General features: G+C 36.4%; 1 protein-coding gene across 1 annotated transcript; it reads left to right on the top strand.

The window, feature by feature from the left end:
- Positions 1-547: 547 nt before the first annotated feature.
- Positions 548-27,449, top strand: LOC111064315 (zinc finger protein 26). Its single transcript, XM_022352023.2, is given in 12 exon segments — positions 548-805; positions 1,448-1,580; positions 2,801-2,911; positions 4,288-4,395; positions 7,375-7,545; positions 9,478-9,645; positions 12,813-12,875; positions 16,444-16,676; positions 19,855-20,023; positions 21,806-22,108; positions 25,825-25,997; positions 25,999-27,449. Coding segments are annotated over 11 exon segments (2,544 nt in total). The 5' UTR covers positions 548-805; positions 1,448-1,502; the 3' UTR covers positions 26,966-27,449.

Below are 27,449 nucleotides of genomic sequence, written 5' to 3'. Positions count from 1 at the left end.
CTCTTTCTAATCTTTTTAGTTCCAATTTTAATAACTACTGATTCAGAAATTTATTAAACAGATTATTATAAATTAATTAATTATATCATAGTACCCTTTTTTAAAAAACTTTCCAATATGAAACAAAAATAAAAAAGTAAATTAAGGGTTTTTTTTTTAAATAAAAGTACTATGACGTTATTTTTCAATTAATGAATAAATTTATTAGCCATGAAGATGTACGTTTTCAGGGAATAGCTTATAATATTTACACTGATCGTACTTTCTTCGAACAATAAATAAACGTCTACTCTCTATTCATGTAACTTCAGTTTTCAAGCAAAATAAATCTGTACAGATGTGATGCGGCATTAGTCGTTAAAATCTGTGGTTTAGTACTACTGTAATCAAATTAAACCGAAACATTATTTATAATTTCATAAATATGTCAATTTCTCTCAAATCAATTATAATATCAGAAATGAAAAATGTAATATATTTTTTAAATTAGAAATAATAAATTTATTTAAGGAGAAAACAATGTTTTACATAAAAACAGCACTCAACTTGATTCACCAAAATGATTGAATATCAATGATCGTCTCATAAACTAAATAAATTTTAGCGTTTTATGTGATTCTCTAGCTTTGTATCTTATTTTTTCATTTGATTTAACAAAAATAATCCAAATATGTATGTTGATACAGCAGAAAATCTTAATTTCAATTGACAAGTAATGTGCATTTCTCAATAAGCGGCCATTTTCAGTGTTGTCTGTTGTTTATGGTTTTGTGGATGGTGGAAGGAGATGGGAGGATAGATAAAGGCAAGTAAATTGTTTTCTTGTACTCTACTATGGAGTTTAAAAAATTTAGATTTTGCACATTCCACAATATTAAATACTTTTTATACTTTAATTCAGAATTGAAACACATGACTTCCTTTTGATGACAATTACCCACACAACAACCGTACTCAGAATCAGTTTTGAATGAACAAATTGTCTACTGTTTTGTAAATTATTATTTCATGACTCTGTTATTTTATGAATTGAATAACTCTGATAATTGACTTTTTAATATTTTATATAGATTTGTTTATTGCTGGATAATCTTTTTATCTCAGAACTCTCAACCTTGATGAAGGATGAATGATGGCAAGATTAGACCTGAGTTACAATATTATAAACTACAATGATCTTGTTGTTTTTAAACTGTAGTTGCTCAAATATCACGTTTACCTTAGTTACGGCACCATATTGTTTAGGAAATCAATAATTATTTACCTAAAAGAGTTTCATTCATCTCTGAAGATAACATGATAGGTTATTGATAAGTAGCTATTGATGTTGTCCATTAGCTGAAGAGAAAGACAAGTTAAGTTTGCTTATATGTGAATGCTATTCTCACTTCTCACCTAAACATTTTACTGCTAATCTCATAAATTAAATTCATGACAAATTTTACAGGTTCCTTCTTTGTCAATGATGTGAGACAGTAGCTGTGAGAGAAGGAATCATCAACATGAATTCCGACCAGCAACAGTCACAGCAGCAGCAGCCTATGGCTTCCAACAATCTTCCAGCACACTCTCAGGCTGAGGTAATCTAATTTATAAGTTATCAAAACTTCCTAATATAAAGATGCCGCATCCACACTATCTCCCAATGTGTACAATGTGACGATTAGCACAAGAGTGTGGATGGGTGGTTTGCCACCGCTCGCCTTCACTGGCCTTCGTTTGCCATCGCTCCGATTTTTGTCGAGCCAAGGCCAGCCAAGCGAAGGCGAGTGGCCAGCCGAACATCCACAATTTGTCACATTGCAGTGTGGATGGCAAGTCCAAAGTGGCCAAGCTTATCAGCATGGCCAGTGTCTTGGCGAGAGAGTTGACTAGGCATTAGATTCACGTTATCAAGTCAATACAAATTATATGACTTTGATGTTGCCGATTCTCTGTTACCACCGCCTACTAATATTAGCTAGCTGTGATTCATGTTATTCTGGTGAATAGGCTATCACATATGCCTATATAGTGAAGTCCACGTTATAATGACAGTATTTGATTAACATTGTTGTTGCTAACCTTCATCATTTCATAAAGCAAATATCCCTATCCATTTCTACCTCTGTAACGCTGTCAGATCTTTTTTAACAATTTAGAAATATGTTTAACGAAATATTTCATCTCAATATAAAAAATGCATTATTTAGTTAATAAAAATTTATTTCTTGACGAATAAAATATAATTGATTATTTTAAATAAGCTTGAACACTTAATATTACATTAGATTTCCCGGAATCATCTATCCTCTATAGAAAGCAGCGACGAGAGAGAATCTTCAACGCTGTTCTCCTATATTTCTCGACTGCCATTATAATGTGAACCTCACTATAGATGTTATATTTTAGACGGTTTTTGTAAATGTGTTTTCTGTTTCGCAAGATAGTTTCTTTGTTGCACAAAATATAGTTTAAGAAGATATCCCATGCTGTAGGTCGTTTATGTTATGAATTTCGAGCCGATTTAATGTTAACTCAAACCAATTATTGCATTCAACTACTTCCTCTTATTACTGTTTCAACCGAATGAGATTATAAGAACGGCACAGCATAAGAGACTACCAGCGCCACCTTCACGAAAAAGAACTTCTAGGACTATCAGCTTGAGTTAACATTGGAAATTAGTACATACATCCCCTTTACCATGAGATATCTTCTTATACTATCTTTTCTTTATGGCACAATATTAATTTATTTGCTAGTTTGAAATTGGTTTGAGAAATATTCAGTAAGTAATGTGATTGTTGATTGTTTGTAGGTGATGGTGAGAGACAGTGAGCAGTCGGCTGCAGTGAATGCAGTGACACTGTCCAACGTGGCCAAGTACTGGGTGCTCACACAGACGCTGTTTCCCGGTCACGTGCCCCAGGTCAGTACAACCCTAACACCCAAATCACATTCAATCATGCAGCACATTATACAATAGTACTACCATAGAGAAACAATAGCGTAAGTAGATATCCCATGGTATAGGGCGTTCATGTCGCAACTTTTACTGTTATCTCAAGCCGATTATTGTCGATTTTTACTGTTTTGACCGTAAGAGTATGAACGAGTGTGTGAATGTGTGAACGGTAAGAGTGTATGAACGGCACAATATGAGAGACTACCAGCGTCATAAAGCTTCACAGGAAAGAATTACGTGGACTATCAGCTTGAGATAACAGTAAAAGTTGCGACATAAACGCCATTTACTATGGGATATCTACTTATGCCATTGTTTCTGTATGGTAGTACCTTCTACTAGCTGTTACGGGAACGCGGAATTGTGATGTCCGTACTCAAGTGTACATATGACATTTCCAATTCCGTGTTCCCGCGACAGCTAGTCACCTAGCTGCTATGGGAACAAGGAATTGAGAATGTCCGTACTCAAGTGTACATATGACATTTCCAATTCCGTGTTCCTGCTATAGCTAGTCACCTAGCTGCTATGGGAACAAGGAATTGGGAATGTTCGTGCTCAAGTATACATGGCATCTCCAATTCCTTGTTGCCATAGCAGCTAGTCACCTAGCTCAAGTGTATGTGGTATTTCCAATTCAAGATTAGATAAACAGTAAACTAGAAGACTGTAGGATGTTGATCAATGCGAGAGTCAAACGGAATGAAAGATAGTGTGAACAGAGTCCACTATTACAGATAGCAGATAAGAGTAATCACGGCAATCTTCAGGTAAATAGAATAGATTGGGAGCAGAAGAAATATGAGAATATAGTGTGAGAGAGAGTAAAAGAGAGAGAGAAGGAGAAAATGAGAGAAATCCAATAATAAATTGATAAGTGATAGCAGAAAAGTAAGAATAAATTGAGCTACAAAATTGAAAAATAAATTTGTGGATCCACATAACTTAATTTGTTTTAATATATCTTATTTTCTGTAGAATAGAGCCATCCAAGACTTGGTAATCCGGGCTCACCACATGTAAATGAACTGAAATAAAAATATTCCCTATTTGGCGGACTCTACCACTCAATCTTGGCATTGTAAATCTATCAAAATGTAGGCCTAACTGAAAAAACTTGAATGAACTTTAATACTAAGTAGATAGAAGCTATGAAATGAATTTGGCGGAGTTGAGATTTTTTAATCCTCTACTACTCAACCTTGACGCTACAATGTCACTCTATCAAACTATAGGCCTAACTTAAGAAAGTTCAATAATCATTAGATGGTTCTCTACTACTGTTTTGAGAAGATTGAAGCTATGAAATTATTTTTATTGTTGTTTTTGTGCATTATTAGGTGTCAGTATATGGCCTGCACACGCCCCGTCTGGAGAGTGTCAAAGATCCACTGTCGTCAGTGTGCGTGGCCGGCGATACTGTAACCCTGGTCCAACACCAGTCTCAGGTAAACTCACTCTATTACTACAGATGAACGACTGTGATTCAGTATTAAAGTATTCTATAACGATAGTGATTCATATTTAAAGTACTCTTATAACAGATTTGCCAAAAAGGCTCGTACTGGAATTTGTCGGTGAACTATCTCCATATTCTTCTCTATCAAACATGAATAGATTTTCAATTTTTAAAATTACTTGAAGAAAGTATCCATTTTTAAAATGTTGGTAGGCATATTCATTTGAATCTCAAGGATTAACTGCTCGTGAAACCAATGATAAACCAGGAAAAATATTTATTTGCAACTTATCATTGAATTGTTTAATAGGAGCATTCACGATCTTTGAGATAGCCAACTAAGGTCCATATGCTAACACTACGTTTAACGCTAAACCACATTTACTTGTAGATATGGTTGCATTTAACATAATGTGTTTCATACGGGGTTTAAACGAACAGCTGACATTTCTCCGTTTGAACCGAGTATCTGCATACGTGCCTTAGGCTCGGTTTAAACGGAGAAATGTCAGCTGTTCGTTTAAGGGTAACCGCCCACTGGAACCATATTCAACCGATCCGTTCGGCCGTTGGATCGGACGAATCTGCCGGCCGTTGATTCGGCCGAATATGGTCGTCCATTGGAACCGTTTATGTCTGTCTAGTTCATAGTTGGCTAAACTGTTAAATATTGAATTGACTACTATCATGGCCACCAAAATTTCCATAAACAATGATTATATTGAGATTTTAAAAATTGAATAAACAAATATCCACTCAATTAGTTATTAATTACCTTCAGATCCTATTTATTCAGTAATCTTTGTCTACAGATTCCTTTGATCATCACGATGATGATATCTTTTTTATCGCATATTTTTTCCACAATGGAGGAACATGCTCTTGAACCAAACTCATCAACTTTTCATTGTCCATGGACCAAACTTATCAACTTTTCATTGTCTAACTTTATAAAACAGAACAAGTTCAAAAAACAAAAACAGACAAGACTGTGAAACAATTTTGAGGTTAGGATGATGACGTCTCAGCTCGACTTCGTCCGGATAGAGCCGAAAAATCCCATTCAATTCGGATCGAAAACTTGATAGGCCTGAGACGGCCGTGCACGGACGTATGAACCTATTGCAATGGACGAGCATCTATAGCTTTCTGTTGGAGGATCGTTCGGATGAGTTCGGTAGTTTTCGACCGATGCTAGTTCGGACGAAATCGGTTCCAGTGGACGGCCCACCTAAACCCCCGTATGAAACACATATATGATAATGCAACCTTATCTACAAGTAAACGTGGTTTAGCGTTAAACGTAGTGCTAGCATTTGACCCCAAGTCGAGTTTTTTACTATCTGAATCAGCTGCTATATTTTTTTGTAATGTATCACTATAGCATTGACTTGCTAGGATGCTAATGAAATGTTGCGTTGAAGGGGATGGAAGAGAGCTGCGATTAATAGCCAATGTTAATCAGATACTGCCATTATAACGTGGACCTCACTATGTAGGAATTTAATTGAAATTATCTTTATTCTTCTTCTTAGAAAGTACAAACAATATACAAATAGAAAACTTGAAGAAGGTTCCTCACATGGGCAAAGCCTGTGTGCGAGGAATGAGTTCTCTACAATTCCATATACTTGAATATTCTTTATTAATTCATACAAAAAGTATATCATAAAAATTATAGAGAGAGAAAAAATAAGGTAGCCTTGTGCTATTCATCTCCCAAATTTATATAAGGTTACACATAGTCCAAAATAGGTTAAGTCTTGTAGTTATTCACTTCACAAAATTTTCAGCCTTCAATTATTTTCACAACGTAAATTTTTAAATTTAGATGTTTTAAAACCAAACATAGGAATATATTTCACATTATTATCACTAAAATAATAAATATTCACATTTTAAAGAAATAATTTTGAAGGACCAAAAATCAAACTTAAATTTATAAGCACAAAGTATATATAATGATATATTATAATATTGTTTTGTAGAGTGAGAGGACTGTATCTAAATTATTATTGTATTTAATGAAAATACTTGCCAAGCTGGAATTAAAAGAAATATTTACTGTGAGCAAAGCTATGGAAATTCTCAAATTAGTATAGATAATAGACTCACCAGTCGTAATTTTTATATGTGCCAGATTATCAATTATAAGGTATTGAAATCGAAATACAGGATGGAATATAGAAATGAGAAGGATAAATACCTTTGGGAAAGGAAATACCTTTCTGATACTCTGATACTGTGGCCTGGTGATGATTACAAGCTGCTTGGCAATATTAATTTCACTGCTCCTTGCTTCTCCCAAATATTCACGACATTCATTAAACACTTCAATCAATTATTGACATATAATGTCCGGATAGACAAATAACAAATAAAGTGAGCCGGAACGGTATGGCTTTGTACACTCTTGACTCCGTCTGCTTTCTTTCCCGACTGACAAGAAAGCCTGGGCTGACGACAGTTTTCGACAATCCACCGCCAGGAGGCAGCACCGCACGGAGCAGCGCAACATCAGCGCGCTCAATTCAAGAATGGCCACAACAAATACAATGATATGTATAATATAATTAACATATATAATGATAGTATTATATAATGATATAGTATATATAATGATAGATTAATAAAAACAATATTCAAATCTTGTAATACCCTTTATTTTTTAAAAACTTTAAAATAGGGTCGAAACTAGTTGTTGTTGAACTATTTTAAAGTTTTAAAAACATAAAGGGTACTACAAGATTTTTATATTGTTTTTATTAATTTGTTAAAAAGTAGCCCATATAAGTGAAGTGTTTCATACAATGATAGATATGACAATGATACAATACAATTGAAAAACAAAACAATTTCAACCAATAATAAGCACTAAACCATAACATATTACCAAAACAAAAGCGTAAATAAAGTTGCACTTTTGTCGCTAGACGTACAATCTATTAATTTTTGGTGTTGATTTCAGCTACCAGTGAACACTATCACAGTACCAGTGAGCAGTTCGGCACTGCCCGCCCTGACCCCCGCCCCGCACATTGTTGCCGTGCCCCCTGCGCTCACCTCCTCCAAGGAGGCAGACAAGCCCCCCGGCCAGCAGTGCAGCACTGCGCCCACTCATCAACAGGTGCATTGCCAGGTTAGTAGTCAACCACATACTAATAGATTTAGATCAATTCGATAATCTGGTTTATACGAGGGTCATTTTTTCAATCTCCAATTGACCATTACAAACTCAGACGCATAGTCTTACTGGGGGAAATCCTTTCAATCAATATGTTCCTTGTACTGTTTTTGTAAAAATGTAATTCTTATTCTGTTAAAAATCAAATATAATGATGTACATGTATTGTTATACCATGTGGAAATAAACGAATTGAATTAATAAAGATGATGAGCTGTTCAGCTCTGTTAAAATTGACTCCTTACCCTTTCTCTGTGTCTTATGATTTATGTGAATGGAGGTTGATAATAATGACCCTCCTAAATTGATTAGTGATAATTGATAAGTGATTAGTGGCGCAGAGAAACGGAAAATTTTGAAATATTGTCAGATGAGGAAGCATAATAGAGGTGTCTGCCATTGAATCAACTGAATTCAATACCACAACCAGAAATTTGATCAACTCATGATATATGTTTGTATGATATTACATACTTAATATTAGTAGACGATAAAAATTTATACATATTTTAAAATATTTTTTTATATTCAAAATATCAGCCAACAAATATGTTTCATCTGCAATTCAAATCTGAAACGCGTGAGCCATTTTTGATGACCGCCCAACTGATAATTGTTTTGCTGATAGATAGCACAATCGGTAGTGCCAATCAGACGAACGGTTTTTAGACTTTAGTTTTTAGGTTATGTTGTTAGAAAACATTAGGGGTATTCACAATGTTGGAGTTAGCTGGCTAAGTCGAGCTATTCGCTATCTCCAGCTATTTGCTAAGTCTGTGTTAACTAATGCTATAGTGGTACGTTAGAAAAAAATTAACAGACGAGATAGCAGATAGCGCAGGTTTGAGTCTGCCAACTCTAGCTACCTTTTTTAAAACGGCAGCCATATGTTTATAATCTTACTTTTTCAAACCTTAGACCAGTTATAGAATAGACACGCCCCATTGTATATTCATACTGAAAGTAGATGAAGCCAACATCTACTGTCATATCGCTCCATCGCAGCATCGGATAGAAAACTTTTCTGTAGAGTTTGTTTACATCGTTTTCCATAGCAGATTGTGTCTATTTCAGTGGGAGCGCAGCGGGAGTTAACCATTTTTATAAATAATAATTTACTTTCATCTGAAATAGACACAATCTAAAAGTTTTCTATGCGATGATGACGTCACGATAGGGCGATAAGGCAGTAGATGTTGGCTTCAGAGGCTAGACTTCCCAGCTTGTCTATTCTATAACTGGTCTAAGTTTCAAACTAACTTCAAGTTACACAAATTATCCGCTTGGATCGCTACTGCAGTTAGCTAATAGCAGATGGTTTTAGATGGGGCGTTCACAATCCAGAGTTATCAAATAGCACTTTAGCTGGCTAAAACAATATTGTGAATACCCCCAATGTCACCAATAACGTAAGTTATTAAAATGATTTGATTTGCAGTTTCTATAAAAAAATGTAGATGGAGGAAAAATGTTGTGTACATCACGAGCGAAAAATACTTTTTCTCTTTTAGGAAAATTGTTGCCTTCGGCTTCGCCTCGGGCTTCAAACTTTTTCACACAGGGAGAAAAGTTTTACTTTTCACTCTAGATATACAAATAACTATTATTTGTGTACTTATCATGTACAGTGATTGTTCACTATTTACACTATTCAGTGTACAATGTATGCTATATGGATAAAGAGATTTGAATTGAATTGATTGATTGTAGATTGAGGAGACGATGATAATACTAACCTGCTCATAACATTAATGGACTAAACTTAGGAATTGAATATGTTCAAGGACTAATTAATTATCTTTTCCATAATTATGAAGTTCAATCAATGAATGAGTAAATTGAGTAAGTTTGAACAAGTGAAAGTGAAACCTAACCCAACTTTTTCAGGTGCAATGCGACATGCCAATACTGCAGCAACAGCTGACGTCATCAACTAATACCCCAACCACCACGACACAGTCGCACGCGCAAGCACAGGCGCCCACACCCACACATCACACCACACAGCTGCCTATCACCTTCACGCCCCAGCAACGCCAACAGTTGCATGAACAGGTCAGCACTTGAATCCAATTTTATGTTATGATTCATCTTTTCAGGAATACTAGGGCTCGTATACTCAGTACGGTATTATCATAGAAAACGTCAAATTATACATTATAAATACATTCTAATAGAATACTAGAATAAAAGTTTCATTCCATTCAGGACACAAACAATGCTATTGGAAACCTCTATTTAAGGTTTCCTCCATATATGTCAATAAAACAATAATATCAAGAGTAAAATAATTAGCGTATATAATACATCATTTGAATATAAACACATAAAAATATAAAGTTAGAGACTACAGAGTACTATTACGTATGGTTTCCGAAAATGATTCTCTACTGGCAGCTGGAGGAAATCAGAAAGTGAGTATAGTGGGTAATGTAAGAAAAGGCTTTCAAGTTTTTGTCGGAATACTGTTAAAGGCAAGTTTCTTGCTGAGTCTGGCAGAATATTGAAAAGTTTCAAGGATAAGGAATATTTTTTCAGTCTTGTGTAAGACATACATTTGTAAGACATACCCTATGTACACAGTCTTGTGTACATAGGGCATAGAAAAATGATAGCATAAGAAGATAACCCATGGTATAGGTCGTTTATGTTCCAAATTTCAACTCGATTCTTGTTAACTCAAGCCGATTTTGGTCTATTACTACTGTTTTGGCCGGGTGAGAGTGTAAGAACGGTACAATTTGAGAGACTACCAGCGTCACATAGCTTCACGAAAAACAATTACTAGGACTATCGGCTTGAGTTAACAGTGAACTTTAGAACATAGATGCCATATACTATGGAATATATTCTTATGCTAATTTTTCTCTATGGTAGTAGTTGAAACCAAGTTAATTAATCTAGGATTAGGGCTCGATATCATCAAAACGAAAACTAGGTTTAAGCGGCATGTGCTTCTAATCCAACTGAAACCAATTTTAAATCATCTGACTATAGTGAGGTCCACGTTATAATGACAGTATTTGATCAACTTTGGTGTTGCTATCCTTGTCTATTATTCGACAAAGCAGGTAGTACTATCCTTTTCTTGCTCCACAACGACGCCAAATCTGTTTTTGACAATGTAGAAAGATAATTAATCAAGGCAGAGAATCGGCAACGCTGTTCTCCCATCTTAATCCACTGTCATTATATCGTGGATCTCATTATAGATCCAACTGCCGCGCAAACCTAGTTTTCGTTTTGTGAAATTGAGCTTAAATCAAGCTCGCATTTTTCATAATGTGTTTCATTTGAGTTAGCTGTTGGTGTAATCTAGTTGTACAATTAGGACCAAGCCACATGAAGCGTTTTTCTCTGGCGGTGGATGTGTCGGTAGGGCAGGATGCTCTCCACCGCCAGTGCAAAAACGCCTGAAAAATAGTATCAGGTGGCTTGGACTTAGAACTTTTATTGAGCATATAGGTCTTAATGAGGTTTTAATTTTGATAGACTATACTCTGAATAAAATAAGTTGAGATTTGGACAAAATATCCCCGTTGGCAAATTGTGCTACCTTACCATACAAGGCATGCAAACACATTTGGTTGAATATAATCAATTTGACGATGCAGTGCTGTCTCATTGAATATATATAGATTTGCTTGAAAAAGTCGAAAAATCGCACAATTTTGCAAAGCGAATATTTTCTGCCAATGAGTGCTGGTGTATCTTTTGGGTTATATTTTAGAAGTAATTCACCAAAATTCCAGCCATTTTGGATGCATAGTTTTCATTTTACAGTCCTTTAAGTCAGTCGATGTCGGGTGTTGAGGCCGCGTCTTCTCACATCTTGCTCAATTCTAACTTTGTTGACGCAGATAATCAGTGCTTTGACACCTATTAATACTTCATATGATAATAATTGGATACATTATTACTGTCCATCCAGAACTGAAAAATCAGTAGACTGTTGCGGCTCCAAAAAGCATCTTTTGAGAATTGTAAATTATTTCTTTTGAGAATAGTCAATTTTATCTCTAGATATAAAATTGAATGTCTGTTTGTGTGTTTGTTAGTTTGTTCCCTATAGACTCGAAAACTACTTGACAGAACGGCATGAAACTTTGGGAATATATTGTGTGAATATTGGGGATGGTTTCTGACCAGAAATTCTAATAGGGGGACTAATAATAATTATTTATTAATCCATTTTACAGACCTATGTTTTTGAAATTTTAGGTATAATTACTTATAATTTAGCATATAAAGTTACCAGCTGTATTATAAACACGTCACCCTGTGATCAATTGTGTACTAGTATTAAAACGGTGGTTTGGAGTTGAAGTAAGTGTATCGAAGTTGATTGGTACCAGCTGTAGATAATCGCTCCTTAGAAGACCTATACAAATAATTATCACTCCCCAATCATTGAGAAACTGGAAAATAATAAATTATTCATCTCATGAAAGAGAGTTGTTCATATTGCAATCATTAATTACTGAAGAATGACAGACTAAATTGATTTTTTTAATTTAGCTTAGCTTATATTCATCCTAAAATTGAAGATGGGAAGAATATGGAATTCTGTGTAATTTATCGTACATCGCATATTTCCTGGACCATCTATTGACAATCAACAACTATGAAAACATTAAATTCATCTTTGAAACACTGATTTAACCTACCGGTATCTATTTTTTTTAATTCAACACTTTACTGATAGGTATTACTGCCAATTGATCCGAGAATATGTTGCAATGTTGGAATAATAAATGCTGCATGACTAAGCACATAGGAAGTCCGTATTGAGATGTAAATGAAAATATTGATTGTCAGATAAATTTTATGATTCACCAAATAAAGTCAAGTGTGACATGAGATACACTGACTTTTTGGCGGTACGAAGTTCGCCGGGTAAGCTAGTTTTTAAATAAAATAGAAATGCACTTGAATAAAGAAGCAATATTTTTAATATTCAGCGTGGTATATTTTTCAAACTGATTATAACTTTTTCAAACTGAAAATAAAATAGAAATGCACTTGAATAAAGAAGCAATATTTTTAATATTCAGCGTGGTATATTTTTTAAACTGATTGGTAACTCTCCTTTTCATGAATCCAAATGGATCATGTCTTCAGAAATTTCACTTTGTTTTCTAAGCTTGCGTGAAGTGAGTCCCTTGTACTCTGTAATTTTGACTCGATCACTGACCGGGGTTTGTTATGTCTGTGTGTTTAAGGTGGCTTTTGACGGAGGGGATTACCATGTGACTCACAACCGCTCCCAACCAGATATGTTCACGGTAATTATTCAATTACCGTTCAATTTATGTTTTAGGCTATACTCGCATTAGCACGACTTGAATCGCAAAGCGACTCGAGCCACAGTCCCTCGGCAACGCTGCATGTTTTTATTATTCAATTTTATAAACAATTTTGCAAAGATATCATAAACTACTAAAATGGAAATGAAATGCATGTCTTTTCCAATGGTAAATCTCAAGTTAGGCGATTCCAGTATGGATGGAAACCATATTGTAGCAGCAAAGGTAGCTTTAAACTTGAGTGCTGCGTTTAAAGCCTTGTCCACACTCTCGCCAAGTTGCTGGCCAAGCTTGGCCACGTTGGTCTTTCCATCAACACTGCAGTGTGACCATTCGTGGATGGTTGGCTGGTCACTTGCCTTCACTTGACAAAAATCGGAGCGATGGCCAACGAAGGCCAGTGAAGGCGAGCGCTGGCAAACCACCCATCCACACTCTCGCGCTCGTTGTCATTTGTACGCACTTGGCGAGAGTGTGGATGCGCCTTGAATCTACCTTCGCCACTCCACCATGTTTTCACCCTTAGACCAGTTATAGAATAGACACGGCCTATTGTATATTCATACTGAAAGTCGATGAAGCCAACATCTACTGCCATATCTCCAAATCGTGACGTCAGCATCAGATAGAAAACTTTTCTGTAGAGTTTGTTTACATTGTTTTCCATACCAGATTGTGTCTATTTCAGCGGGAGCGCAGCTGGAGTTTACCATTTTAATGAATAATAATTTACATCCTTCTGAAATAAACATAATCTGAAAGTTTTCTATCCGATGATGACGTCACGATTTGGAGATATGGCAGTAGATGTTGGCTTCAGAGGCTAGACTTCCCAGCGTGTCTATTCTATAACTGGTCTAAGTTTTCACCGTTCAGCATACTCCGAGACTAATAATAATAATATCGAGTGACCTGGCTGGCTCAGGTCTGGTGTCAGAGTTTTCAGGTCGCAACTGATCAATTTCAGGGCCTCTGACATGACCTAACGACTGCTTTTTACTCCGAGACTGAGAGACTCAGTTCCTTGGCAACTCGACATGCTGGTCGCCAAGCGACTCGAGTTTCGAGTAGAAAAAAGTGAGGTTAAGATTTGAAGTGGAAACTTGAACGAGCAAACGTTCAATTATTAGGTTTGTTGGAAAAGTAGTAGAATTCCCCGTACAGTACAGGTTCTTTCTAAATGATGGACCCATTTTCAAAAATTGGTATCAAAGTAAAAATGCAAAATGGTCAACCTTTATACCAATGGAAATAGAAAGTTTAAAAGTTTTTTTTCAATACCTTACAAGTGTTCAATGTGGCCTCCCTCCGGCTGCTGCACGGCAAACATCTACGCGGTAGCCAAACCGTCCCACACGCGAGAAAGCGAGAGTCTTTCTAAATGATGTACCCATTTTCAAAAATTGGTATTTATTAGAGTAAAAATGCAAAATAGACAACCTTTATACCAATGGAAATAGAAAGTTTCTAAGTTTTTTCAATACCTTACAAGTGTTCAATATGGTCTCCGGCTGCTGCACGATCTGCGGAACCGTTTCACTGCTACCGTGCACTCAATAACACCAGATACGCTTTCTCGCGTGTGGGACGAGTTTGGCTACCGCTTAGATGTTTGCCGTGCAGCAGCCGGAGGCCTTATTGAACACTTGTGAAGTCTCTCTTGTATATCCATACTTTTTCACTGTTAAAATTAAACTTGAATTTTAAAAAACACTTTTGAAGTGAAAATGCACTTACTTTTGTAGTGACGATCGTTTCGACCTGTTGGTCATCATCAGACTGTGAGAATTTACTCAGATGACAAGGTTATGTGTGGTAAGGGATGAAGGTGGTGGAATAGGCTGTGGTGGGGGTTAGTGGATACTTAGTGAGGCGGTAATTTTGAACTGTGGACTATTTTGTCAAAGAGTGTGAAGTATTAAAAAAAAACTTTGAAACTTTCTCTTTCCATTGATATAAAGGTTGTCCATTTTGCATTTTTACTTCAATAAATACCAATTTTGAAAATGGGTCCATCATTTAGAAATACTCTATTTTATACAATAGTTATTATCACAAAAATGCTTGATGAAAATAACCGATAATTGAAATTTAAAAAAGGCCAACGGCCACTGGCAACTAGAGTAGTAACAATGACTATGACAAGCGTCTCCAGTCGTAATGTCCGAAAGACTAGAGAATCCAAGGCTGGAGTCGAACGATTTGAGTGGCGCTAGTGTGAGTAGAGCCTAAAATATAGGCATGATTTGTTGTGTCCACTGCTCTCTTCTTTAGGTACATGTGTCGATGTTTTCGTTTACTGAAAAGAAGGCTCACCATTGTATGAAAAGTTCTTGATAAGTTTTCGCTACAGATTCACGTTATAGGAAATTGTTATATTTGTTGTATAATATATGATAGGAAATAAAATAATAGGAATGATAGAAAACGACATTGTCGCGACTTTTCTTTTTCCACCGCCTTCTATGGTAAACAGATGTAATTCATGTTATCCCGGTAAATCTGATCCGATTTGAAATGTTCATCCTTGTTGATAATGATCACTTTTATCTCAAAATTGTTTTATTCATCAAGAAACTATATTATCTTTTCATGATTTAATAATAACTTTTCTCAACTGAGATGAAATATTCTGGTAATTCATACTTCATAATCTACAACAATTTGACAGTGGTGCGGAGTCGGAAAAGGGTGGAGTTACCTGCTTTGTCAAATTTCAGACAATTATAGCAAATCATTGATAATAAGTTGCTGACTTTATAACGAGAATATCACTAGGTCATTTAGTTATCACAATCAAGGTATTTTTAAGGTAGAAAGGTTTTAAAATCAGAACGTTTTAAAAACAGGATTCTCTCCCAAAATTATTATTTTCACCAACTTCAATTTAATTAACTTATATAATTTGAGGGTGTTTGACTTCAATTAATTGAATTTTCTGGCATACTATCTTAATAACATAGATTATTAACCGAGCGAAGTGAGGTCCAAGATTCAAGTCGACGGTTTGGCATTTCTCTTAATGTTCAAATGTTTATATGTTGAAAATTTACGGCGAAACGCGGTAATAGATTTTCATGAAATTTAACAGGTATGTTCCTTTTTTAATTGCGCGTCGACGTGTATACAAGGTTTTTGGAAATTTTGCATTTCAAGGATAATATAAAAGGAAAAAGGAGCCTCCTTCATACGCCAATATTAGAGTAAAAATCAGACTATAGAATTATTCATCATAAATCAGCTGACAAGTGATTACACAGATGTGTGGAGCAGCCAATCTATTGCTGTATTTCCATAAGGTCTATAGTTTCAATCAGGTACTTGTGGATGAGAATACTGCGTGAGATCTACTGTTCACAGAAATACTTGTAGTAGTCTAGGTCATGGTGTGTAGGATAATTATTGAATCTAATGGATCATTAAATCTATAGGTTTAATGGTCCATTAAATTTAACTTGTGTCCTTGGAACCGGGCCTTGGTCATTTTTTATTTTTTACAGTCAGGAATATTTTCAGGTTGAATATTTTTTGTATGTTTGAAATACAGGTTTTGCACCATCACACTCTGGCACAACAACACCAGGACCCGGGGCAGCAACAACAGCAGCAGCAGCAACAACAACAACAACAGAGACCCAACTCGGATGCTGGAGGTCAACAACAACAACAACAGCAGCAGCAGCAACAACAACTGCAACTGGTTGTTGCTGCCAGTGATGTAGTCAACGGATGCAAAATGGAGACCAAAGATATCCGACCGCCGCTCGTCAATATGTCTGCGTAAGTTGGTATTCCTGGCTCTCCCTTTACATAATTTTATCTATTTATACAGGATGGGGCAGAGCCGATTGACGAGTTTGGAAGGGTTATAAGTAATGAACCTTTCAATTATAGAAAATTCTTTGATGGGTTCAATTCAATTTGAAATTTAGTTTTTATTGCTAATTTTTGAAAATTATATCGGTTGAATGGCGGCCATCATCAGCAATACACTGATGTAGCGTATTTTTGAAGTTTTAAAACGTATTTTGGCACACTGCAATTGGTAAAGCCTGGATCTGTTCTCTGATTCGCTCCTTTAGTTCTTTCAAAATGTGTGGGCGATGTTTGAAAACTTTATTTTTGAGGTAACCCCCATAGAAAAGATCGCATATTCTTAAATCGGGTGAGCGTGCTGGCCATAGTACTTCGAGAATGGCAACATCACCGTCATGTCAATGTCATCTCCCAGCGTTATGTGACAATGTTACAAACGTTTCTGCGTCCCAAATTGGAAGAACTTGCTGAGGAACATGACTTGAGAGAAATATGGTTTTAGCAGGATGAAGCTACAGCCCACACAGGGCGTATTTCAATGAATGTGTTGAGACAAATGTTCCCAGGGCGGCTTATCTCACTAAGTGTGGACTTGAGGTGGCCGGCTCGCTCACCCGATTTAAGTATATGCGATTTTTTCTATGGGGTTACCTCAAAAATAAAGTTTTCAAACATTGCCTACAATGAACTGAAGGAGCGAATCAGAGAAGAGATTACCAATCGCAGTGTTCCAAAATGCGTATTAAAACTTCGAAAATACGCTAGATCAGTGTATAATTGCTGCTGATGGCCGCCATTCAACTGATATAATTTTCAAAAATTAAAAAAACTATATTTCAATCTGAATTGAACCCATTGAAGAATTTTTTTGAACAGTTCATTACTTCCAAACTCGTCAATCTCTTCCCCACTCTGTACATTTATTTATTTTATCGTATAAATACAATGGAATGAATTCTTATGCCGGCGCTTCACTCTCGCCGAGTCTGTACAAATGACGATGAACGCGAGAGTGTGGATGGCTACGGTGCCACCACTCGCCTTCGCTCCGATTGAAGGTAGACGCACACAGATCGTCATCGGACGGACGGCACGCATCGGAAGGATCGGATTATTATATTTGATGCATTGTTTTCAATTGGAGTGCGCATACCTATCCGTAAAACAATGCATCAAATCTAATCATCCGATCCGTCCGATGCGTGCCGTCCGTCCGATGACGATATGTGTGTGCCTACCTTAAGGGTGTGATCACATTGAATACAAATATGTGCAAGTGCACTTCAAATCATGCATGAGACGAAAAACAAAATTTGAAATGTGCCATTGAAACATCGGAAGGATCGGATTATTATATTTGATGCATTGTTTTCAATTGGAGTGCGCATACCTATCCGTAAAACAATGCATCAAATCTAATCATCCGATCCGTCCGATGCGTGCCGTCCGTCCGATGACGATATGTGTGTGCCTACCTTAAGGGTGTGATCACATTGAATACACATATGTGCAAGTGCACTTCAAATCATGCATGAGACGAAAAACAAAATTTGAAATGTGCCATTGAAACATCGGAAGGATCGGATTATTATATTTGATGCATTGTTTTCAATTGGAGTGCGCATACCTATCCGTAAAACAATGCATCAAATCTAATCATCCGATCCGTCCGATGCGTGCCGTCCGTCCGATGACGATATGTGTGTGCCTACCTTAAGGGTGTGATCACATTGAATACACATATGTGCAAGTGCACTTCAAATCATGCATGAGACGAAAAACAAAATTTGAAATGTGCCATTGAAACATCGGAAGGATCGGATTATTATATTTGATGCATTGTTTTCAATTGGAGTGCGCATACCTATCCGTAAAACAATGCATCAAATCTAATCATCCGATCCGTCCGATGCGTGCCGTCCGTCCGATGACGATATGTGTGTGCCTACCTTAAGGGTGTGATCACATTGAATACACATATGTGCAAGTGCACTTCAAATCATGCATGAGACGAAAAACAAAATTTGAAATGTGCCATTGAAACACGTTGTCACTCGCATGTACGGTAGCTGTTCACACTGAACGCAACTAGCAAGTGCACGCATTCAGTGTGAGTGTGCCTATTTCTCTTTCCAGATTTTGTTTCTCATCTGCACGCTTGGTCATGCATAACCAAGTGTTCACTTGCACACGTTGGTCTTGCCATCCACACTGCAATGTGACCATTGGTGGATGCTCGGCTGGCCACTCGCCTTTGCTCGACAAAAATCGGAGCAATGGCAAGCGAAGGCCCAGTCAAGTCGACAGGTCGCCGGCAAAGCTGCCATCCACACTTTCGCGCTCGTCGTCTTTTGTACACATTGGGCGAGAGTGTGGATGAATTTTGTTACCTTTTCGTCCACTGGAACCGTATTCAACCGATCCGATCGGCCGTTGGATCGGACGAATCTGCCGGTCGTTAATTCGGCCGAATATGGTCGTCCATTGAAACCGTTTACGTCAGTCTAGTTGCCAATTATTGAATTAATTACTATCATTGCCACCAAAATTTTTCATAAACAATGATTATATTGAGATTTTGAAAATTGAATAAACAAATATCCAATAAATTAGTTATTCATTATCAAGCAATCTTAGTTCACAGATTCCTATTTGAACATCACGACGATGATATCTTTTGTCTCGCATATCCCACAATGGAACATGCTCTAGAACCAAACGTATCAACTTTTCATTGTCCATAGTTACAACTTTATAAAACAGAACAAGTTCAAAAAACAAAAACAGACAAGACTGTGAAACAATTTTAGGTTAGGAACACTTTGTTGTCTCAGCTCGACTAGCTAGTTCGACCGGATAAAGCCGTAATATCCCATTCAATTCGGATCGAGAAATTGATCGGCCGGAGACAGCCGTGTACGGCCGTATGAACCTGTTGCAATGGAAGAGTATCTATTCCTTTCATTGTTGGGGGATCGTTCGGTCGCGTTCGGTAGTTTTCGGCCGATGCTAGTTCGGACGAAAACGGTTCTAGTGGACGGCCCACCCAAAAGAGTTATGTCATTATTCATGTAAAGATGTATTTTTCAGTTATGAACCACTGTGATACACAGTAGAAATGATTTTGTGCTTTTTCGATTAGGTTTCCGGGGCAAGATCCGTTGAAAATTCAACAGCAGCATATGCAGCCTGCCACACATTCGACGATTGATTTCCGAGCGATTGACGGCGGCTCAATATTGAAAGTTAACGGTGAAACCGACCACAAAACTATACTTGGAGCAACAGAACTCTCTCAGAATATGTTCAAGGTACCTCCAATGTCAAACATACAAACTAAACTCGTTAATAATAGATTATTTCGATTTTATTTGGCTTTGGCAAACTCCAGTAGAATTCATTGCCATGTTAATAAATGAAGCCGGAATATGTACTATCATAGCCACCTCTAATAGCCCCTGGCCTACGATATTGCAACGTCACAGTATAGGTCTAGAATCTAATACATGATCGGTGAAAAAGATTTAAAAAAATACCAGCTGATCTTTTTCACCAATTATGTATTAGATTCTAGGCCTACACTGCGACGTTGCTACATCGTAGGCCAGGGCCTTGTATTAGATGTGGCTATGGTACTATAGATATATTTGATATCCATTTCTGATTAGAAAGAGGTCAGGACACTATTGTTACTTATGGAACGGTCATATTGAGTGTCAAATCGGGTGGCTTATTCAAAAACTCTAATTCGAACAACTTTATCTCTGGGTGAGCTGAATAGTCTGATTCCGTCAGAAGACTTATTATTACAATCTAAAGACCATTTTTTAAAAAGGTCTTGTAAACATAAATAAAACATCTCAAGCTGCTACAATTGCATCATAGAATTGTGTCGATGATGACGCCATCTGTTACTTGACAGAAATTTTCATCTATTATTAATCTTAACCGTGGTTTCGTCGATTCTCTCTTACTCTGAACCTATAGCTGTACAATTTCCTCACTATTTCTGTACTGGAAACAATTTTGGGACGCCATAGCCAGTTATACTCATACAAAGGTTTGTTTTTTAGTAAATGTTATGTACCTAGAAATCAGTATTTATCTTGATTTCTTCTTCCTATTTATTCAATTATCTAACAATAATTCTGATTTGTATCAACTCAGTTGTTAGTGAATTACATTTTTCCTTCTACAGCATGCTACTTAACATTCGTTTTGGATTCTGCTTTACAGTAGAATTTAACAAACTGCTGTTAAAGTTAAATGTTGAACTCACATATGAGAGACCAATGCCCGGTTGCATAGTCGTCACATAATGATAAAATCAAGCATTCAACTTATTAATTATGAAGCCATAACTCCACTTTTCGTTGCACAGATGTCAAAGTAAACTATAGCTCCCATAAGACTAAAAACGCCCAATTAGACACAGGATTTCGTTGCACAGACGTCATAAACAGCTTATTTATGTCTCCAATAGCTAAAATCGGTCAGTTAAGTTATGGGCCCGAAGTCGTGCTGTTAAATCCAATATCTACTCCCGCCAAATTCATTTTAGAGGTTGTGATAGCTTTTTTAAGAGTTTACGAAAAATCATCTGTATATAAGTAAATTATTTTGTCTCTCGTTGTTTATAACCTGCAAATCGCTAAATATGGTCTCGCTAAAAGCCAAGAGTCGCCATATTTTTTATCAATTTTATGTGAGATCTTTTAGGTCTGTCCTCAGTTATGTGGATTGAAACTTTCTCCGATGCCAAGACATTGGTTGGATAGAAGCATGTACGGAAAAAGTGAATAGAGCTGCAGTGTGACTTTTGTGTGATATATTTAATTCGAGATATAGCTAAATGGGCTTCGGCTAACGACTGTGCAACGACCAACCATTTATGTCAGTGATTTTAAACTATGTCTCACATAGCTATGTTTGATTTTATGTTACTACTCTGCAACCGGGCACAAGATACTTGATATATTTTAATGAACTCTGTCGTTGAATAAGATTTGCTTTCAATTGTTATGTTAATGTCGTTTTCTCACACTAGTCTTCAGATTTATAAATAATATAAATATTATCGGTGCCATTTTTAGGTGAACGTAGAAGAACTTCTGGCCTACCACGAGGTGTTTGGCAAGCTGCAGGGTGGCACCACAAGTGGCGGTCACAGTGGCATACCACTGACGACCACTGCAACCACCACCACAACCACGGCTTCCACGTCGACCAACAAGGTTGAGGAGGGTGGTGGGGCAGGGGTAGGCAACCCCTCCTCTCCATCAGCTTCCCCCTCTCCGTCGGCGCACACATCGCACATCTGCGATCTGTGCGGAAAGAATTTCCAGTATCGTTACCAGATGATTGTGCATCGCAGATATCACAGCGAAAAGAAGCCGGTCAGTCGATTCTTTAACATGTTGCAATTGTATTTTTTGATAATACCATAGAGAAACAATAGCATAAGTAGATATCCCATGCTATAGGGTGTTTGTGTCGCAACTTTTACTGTTATCTCCGTCGATTACTGTCGATTTTTAATGTTTTGACCCGTTAAGAGTGTATGAACGGTACAATATGAGAGACTACCAGCGTCATAAAGCTTCACGGGAAAGAACTACGTGGACTACCGGATTGAGATAACAGTAAAAGTTGCGACATAAACGCCCTATATCATGGGATATAATTGTCTATGAATAAATGAATGAATGAATATCTACTTATGCTATTGTTTATCTATGATAATACGTAGTGTCCCACAAAAGGTGGTGTATCAGCCAAACACCATAGATTCTACATTAAATTTGCAACAATAAATATCTAGTAAAGTTTTCTTATATCGATTTTAGTTTTCGAGATTTTTCGATATTTAAAGAAAATTCATTAACTAGAAAACTATCAGTCAAAATCTAATTGTAAGGACATGGTTGGAAAGACGGAGGAATTTCCAATAAGATTCATATAATTTGTTGCGTTGTTTAAAGTTTTTGAAATTTTTATGAGCGTTCAAACTATTTGAAATTTGGCTTTGAACTTGGTGAACTTTCGATACATATCTCTAAATCTAAGGTCGATATAAGAAAATTTTACTGGACATTTTTTGTTGGAAATTTCATGTAGAATCTATAGTCTTCCGCTATTACACCTTTGGTGGGACACTTTGTATATTAAGGCTGAGCAAAGGCTAAAAATAAACTCTCTACTCGTGATATTTTTCCAAGTTTTTCGATTTTTATATCATCAAGCTATCAAAATGAAAAAATTTTCTCAGGAAAACATTTTTTCCTATCATTACTTTTTGAGATATGAGCGCCTAAAGTTTAAATTTTTGGGACAGAACATTTCAAATTCGGTGAGATATAAATCCATGAGATTTAGAGGATAAATTTTTCATGGTATTGTTGATCTAGTAAAACAAAAATTTTCTGAAAATATTCACTCAACTAATAGTTATTTTTAGTAAATTGAATAACTTTTTCAAAAATTGATAGTTTCAGAAAAATTTTGTTTTATTAGATCAACAATACCATGAAAAATCCATCCTTTAAATCTCATGGATTTATATCTTACCGAATTTGAAACGTTCTGTCCCAAAAATTCAAACTTAAGGCGCTCATATCTCAAAAAGTAATGATCGAAAAAAATGTTTTGAGAAAACTTATGCATTTTGATAGCTTGATGATATAAAAATCGAAAAACTTGGAAAAATATCACGAGTAGAGTTTATTTTTAGCCTTTGCTCAGCCTTAATATACAAATATATCACGAGTAGGAAGCTTATTTTTAGCCTTTGCACAGCCTCAATATAAATGGACAAAGTGCACTAAATAGGCTTCTGTCAATAAAGTGAAAAAATGATCACCTATCTGGAAAGATCATCGAGAGATCACCTGGTTTGTTTCATACTGTAAAATTCAAGTCATTTTCAAGAGTATGATCTCATTGGTAGCGTATATGTGCGTATATGTGCACGCGTGGTCATGCATTACCAGCGCGCAGATGAGAAACAAAATCAGGGGCCTATTTCACAAAGGTACAAGTATTGTTACCAACCATGGTTACGAACAAGTACTTGTAGTTACAAGTTTACAAGTACTCACGTTTCACATAAATTTATGATCTACAAGTTTACAATTTTACAAGTCTACAAGTACTTCAATAGTAAACATAACCTATTTTCATGATGATTTCCTTTTTTCATCCTTAATAAAGGTTACTTGTACTTTTCAATAATTACTTTTAAAATATTTGAAAGCAATATAATGTTTTTTGTAGAGTCTACTTCATTTATTGCTGAATTTGTAACCTAACAGTATATGCACTCTGTATATATATAGTGAATGTACTATATATAATGTATACTATATATACTGTGTATACATACTATAGTACACATAACCTATGAGGTAACACATTAATAACAATTTTGGAAATTTATTAAATTCAATTTCCTGATGCATATATTTCCAAAATAATGAACTATAGAGGAATATAGGGTATTTTTGATTATTAGAAATATTTATTGAATATTTAAAATCATTTTAATAATCACTTGTAAATCCTTTACATAGCTTTCCACTTCGGTAGAAATTTCATAGTTACGAACAAGTAATTTCGACAAAAATTGTTGGCTACAATGAAAATCTTTGTGAAACACTTGTTCGTAACAAGCAAATCACTTGTAAACTTGTAGAAATTCATTGTAACTACAAGTTTACAATTCTGCTTTTGTGAAACGCTAGTAATCAGCTGTTCTCCAAAACCATGGTTGGCAACAAGACTTGCAACCTACTTGTACCTTTGTGAAACGGGCCCCTGGAATGATCAATAGGTACACTGACACTGAACGCGTGCACTTGCTGGTTGCGTTCAGTGTGAGCAGCTATAGACAAGTCACAACGAGTTTTATTGGCTCTTTCCAGATTTAGTTTCTCGGCTCATGCATAATCTGACGTACACCTACCGTAGGGGTACAGACAGAACGGTCTGATCGACATTGAGATTTCAGCTCGCTAGCGTTCTTTTATATCTATCATATCCATACCAATTACTCTAACACCCGGTTGCACAAAAACCTGTTAACTTTTAATCCCGATAAAATATCATGAGAGCCAATCAGAGAAAGTGTTTTGAAAAGAAGACTTCTCTGATTGGTTCTTGTAACGTTTGATAATGTGCTCATGTGGGCATCATGTGCTAAAAGCTCATGTGGACATCATCCGCAATAATAAACATAGCCGTACGATAAAAACAAGAAATTTATTCATTCGTACAATAAGTGGTGCATTATGAAAATGATAGAGAGAGGAAAAATGACGTAACCTTAAACTACTCCTTTCCCAAATTTGTGTAAGGTTTTCCGAATTATATCCACGTCATTAAATATCCACAACGATCAAGCAATAAACTGAAAAACTGCAATAAACGATATCATTCACTTAGGCCTACCTGAGATTGAAAGTGTTTTAATATCTTCAACGATCAAGCAATAAACTGAAAAACTATAATAAACTTGCTATCATTCATATTCATTTTCCAGTGGATGAAAGTGTTTTAATGTTCTCAACGATCAACCAATTAACTGAAAAACTGCAATCAATTCATTTTCCTGTAAATGAAAGTGTTTTAATCTCCTCAATAATCAAGCAATAAACTTGCTATCATTATAATCAAGCAATCAACTGAAAAATTACAATTAACTTGCTATCATTCATTTGCCTGTGAATGAAAGTGTTTTAATGTTCTCAACGATCAACCAATTAACTGAAAAACTGCAATCAATTCATTTTCCTGGGAACGAAAGTGTTTTAATCTCCTCAATAATCAAGCAATCAACTGAAAAATTACAATTAACTTGCTATCATTCATTTGCCTGTGAATGAAAGTGTTTCAATTTTCTCAACGATCAACCAATTAATTGAAAAACAGCAATAAACATGTTAATTCAACTGTGCATGAAAGTGTTTTACTGTGTGAAATACTGTATGCTAATAGTTTATTTGATCAGCCAGATCAACTAGTTAACTGAAAAACTGCAATAAACATGTTAATTCAACTTTGCATGAAAGTGTTTTACTGTGTGAAATACTGTATGCTAATAGTTGATTTGATGCAGGTATTTGGCAACGTTAACGGTGATGCGCAACCAAAGATAAATCCCAACAAACCTCATGGCTGTACCATTTGCAGCAAATCGTTCGGAAGGAAAGAGCATCTGGATAACCATCTTCGGTGTCATTCTGGGGATACGCCCTACAAGTGCCAGTTTTGTGGTAAGAACTTTACGAGGCTGTGACTTCTGTTCAAAGACTTTCACACGTAAGGAGCATCTGTTGAATCATGTGAGGCAACACACCAACGAATCCCCGCATCGTTGTAGCTACTGCACGAAAACCTTCACCAGGAAGGAACACCTAGTAAACCATGTGAGGCAGCACACGGGTGAAACACCGTTTCACTGTCAGTATTGTCCGAAAGCTTTCACCAGGAAAGATCATCTTGTGAATCACGTAAGGCAGCATACGGGTGAATCCCCGCACAAGTGTATGTATTGTACGAAAAGTTTTACACGTAAGGAACACCTCACAAATCATGTGAGACAACATACGGGGGAATCGCCTCATCGGTGTACGTTCTGCACTAAATGTTTCACACGTAAGGAACATCTAAACAATCATATGCGGATACATACTGGGGAGTCACCCTACAAGTGTGAGTTCTGTTCTAAAGCGTTCACAAGGAAGGAACAGTTGAATAATCATGTGAAGCAGCACGCGATGGAGACAGAGTTCAACTGTACGGTGTGTTCTAAACCGTTTTTGAAGAAGGAGACGCTGGTGAACCATATGAGGAGTCACACCGGGGAGAGACCGTTTAGTTGCACCGAGTGTGGCAAATCGTTTCAGTTGAAGGGTAACCTTCTGTTTCATCAGCGGTCCCACCAGAAGAACGAGCCCGCCGAACGGCCGTTCCGTTGTGACCTTTGTCCCAAGGACTTCACCTGTAAAGGTCATTTGGCGTCACATCGGCGCAGTCATATGGCGGAGCACAAGACTTGTCCGCACTGTGACAAAGTGTTCAACGAGCGGGCCGGTCTCATGAAGCATCTCAAGAAGTATCACAGTGAGGCGATGTTGTCTCTCAAGTGTCATCCCCCTCATCCTCCGCCTCCGACTATGGTGCATCTCCCACCCCCGCCCCCTCTACATCCGGCTGTCGTGGTGCCTACTCAGAGTAGTGTACTAGCCACTTACTAATAGATCATTACAATTTTAACTTTATTCTTCATAGTCTGAGATTGTTTTGGCACCTGATAAATTGATTTGAAACTAAATTTATTCGGTGTCTCTGGAAATAGTAGTGGATAAAAAATATAGTTCATTCTAAACTCTATTCTATAAAATTGCAGATTGTTTTTGCACTGAGAAATTGATTTGAAACTAAATTTATTCGGTGGCTCTGGAAATAGTAGTAGATGATTATAGTTAATTACAATTCTAAACTTTATTCTTTAAATCGCAGATTGTTTTGGCACTTGATAAATTAGTTTGAAACTATATTTATTTGTTGGCACTGGATATAGTAGTAGATAACTATAGTTAATTCTTAACTTTATTCGTTATAATTAGATTGTTTTGGCAACTGAGAAATTGTTTTGAAACTATTTTATTCGGTTGCTTTGGATATATTTAACAAAAAATTGGATGTTCAGTCTTTGGAGACTGATTGCATTCCTGAATG

The sequence above is a fragment of the Nilaparvata lugens genome, chromosome 8 (genome assembly GCF_014356525.2).
Source record: "Nilaparvata lugens isolate BPH chromosome 8, ASM1435652v1, whole genome shotgun sequence".
In the NCBI taxonomy this organism is placed as follows: domain Eukaryota; kingdom Metazoa; phylum Arthropoda; class Insecta; order Hemiptera; family Delphacidae; genus Nilaparvata; species Nilaparvata lugens.
The sequence above is the reverse complement of the archived record's forward strand: the minus strand, read 5'-3'. Positions and strand labels throughout refer to the sequence as shown.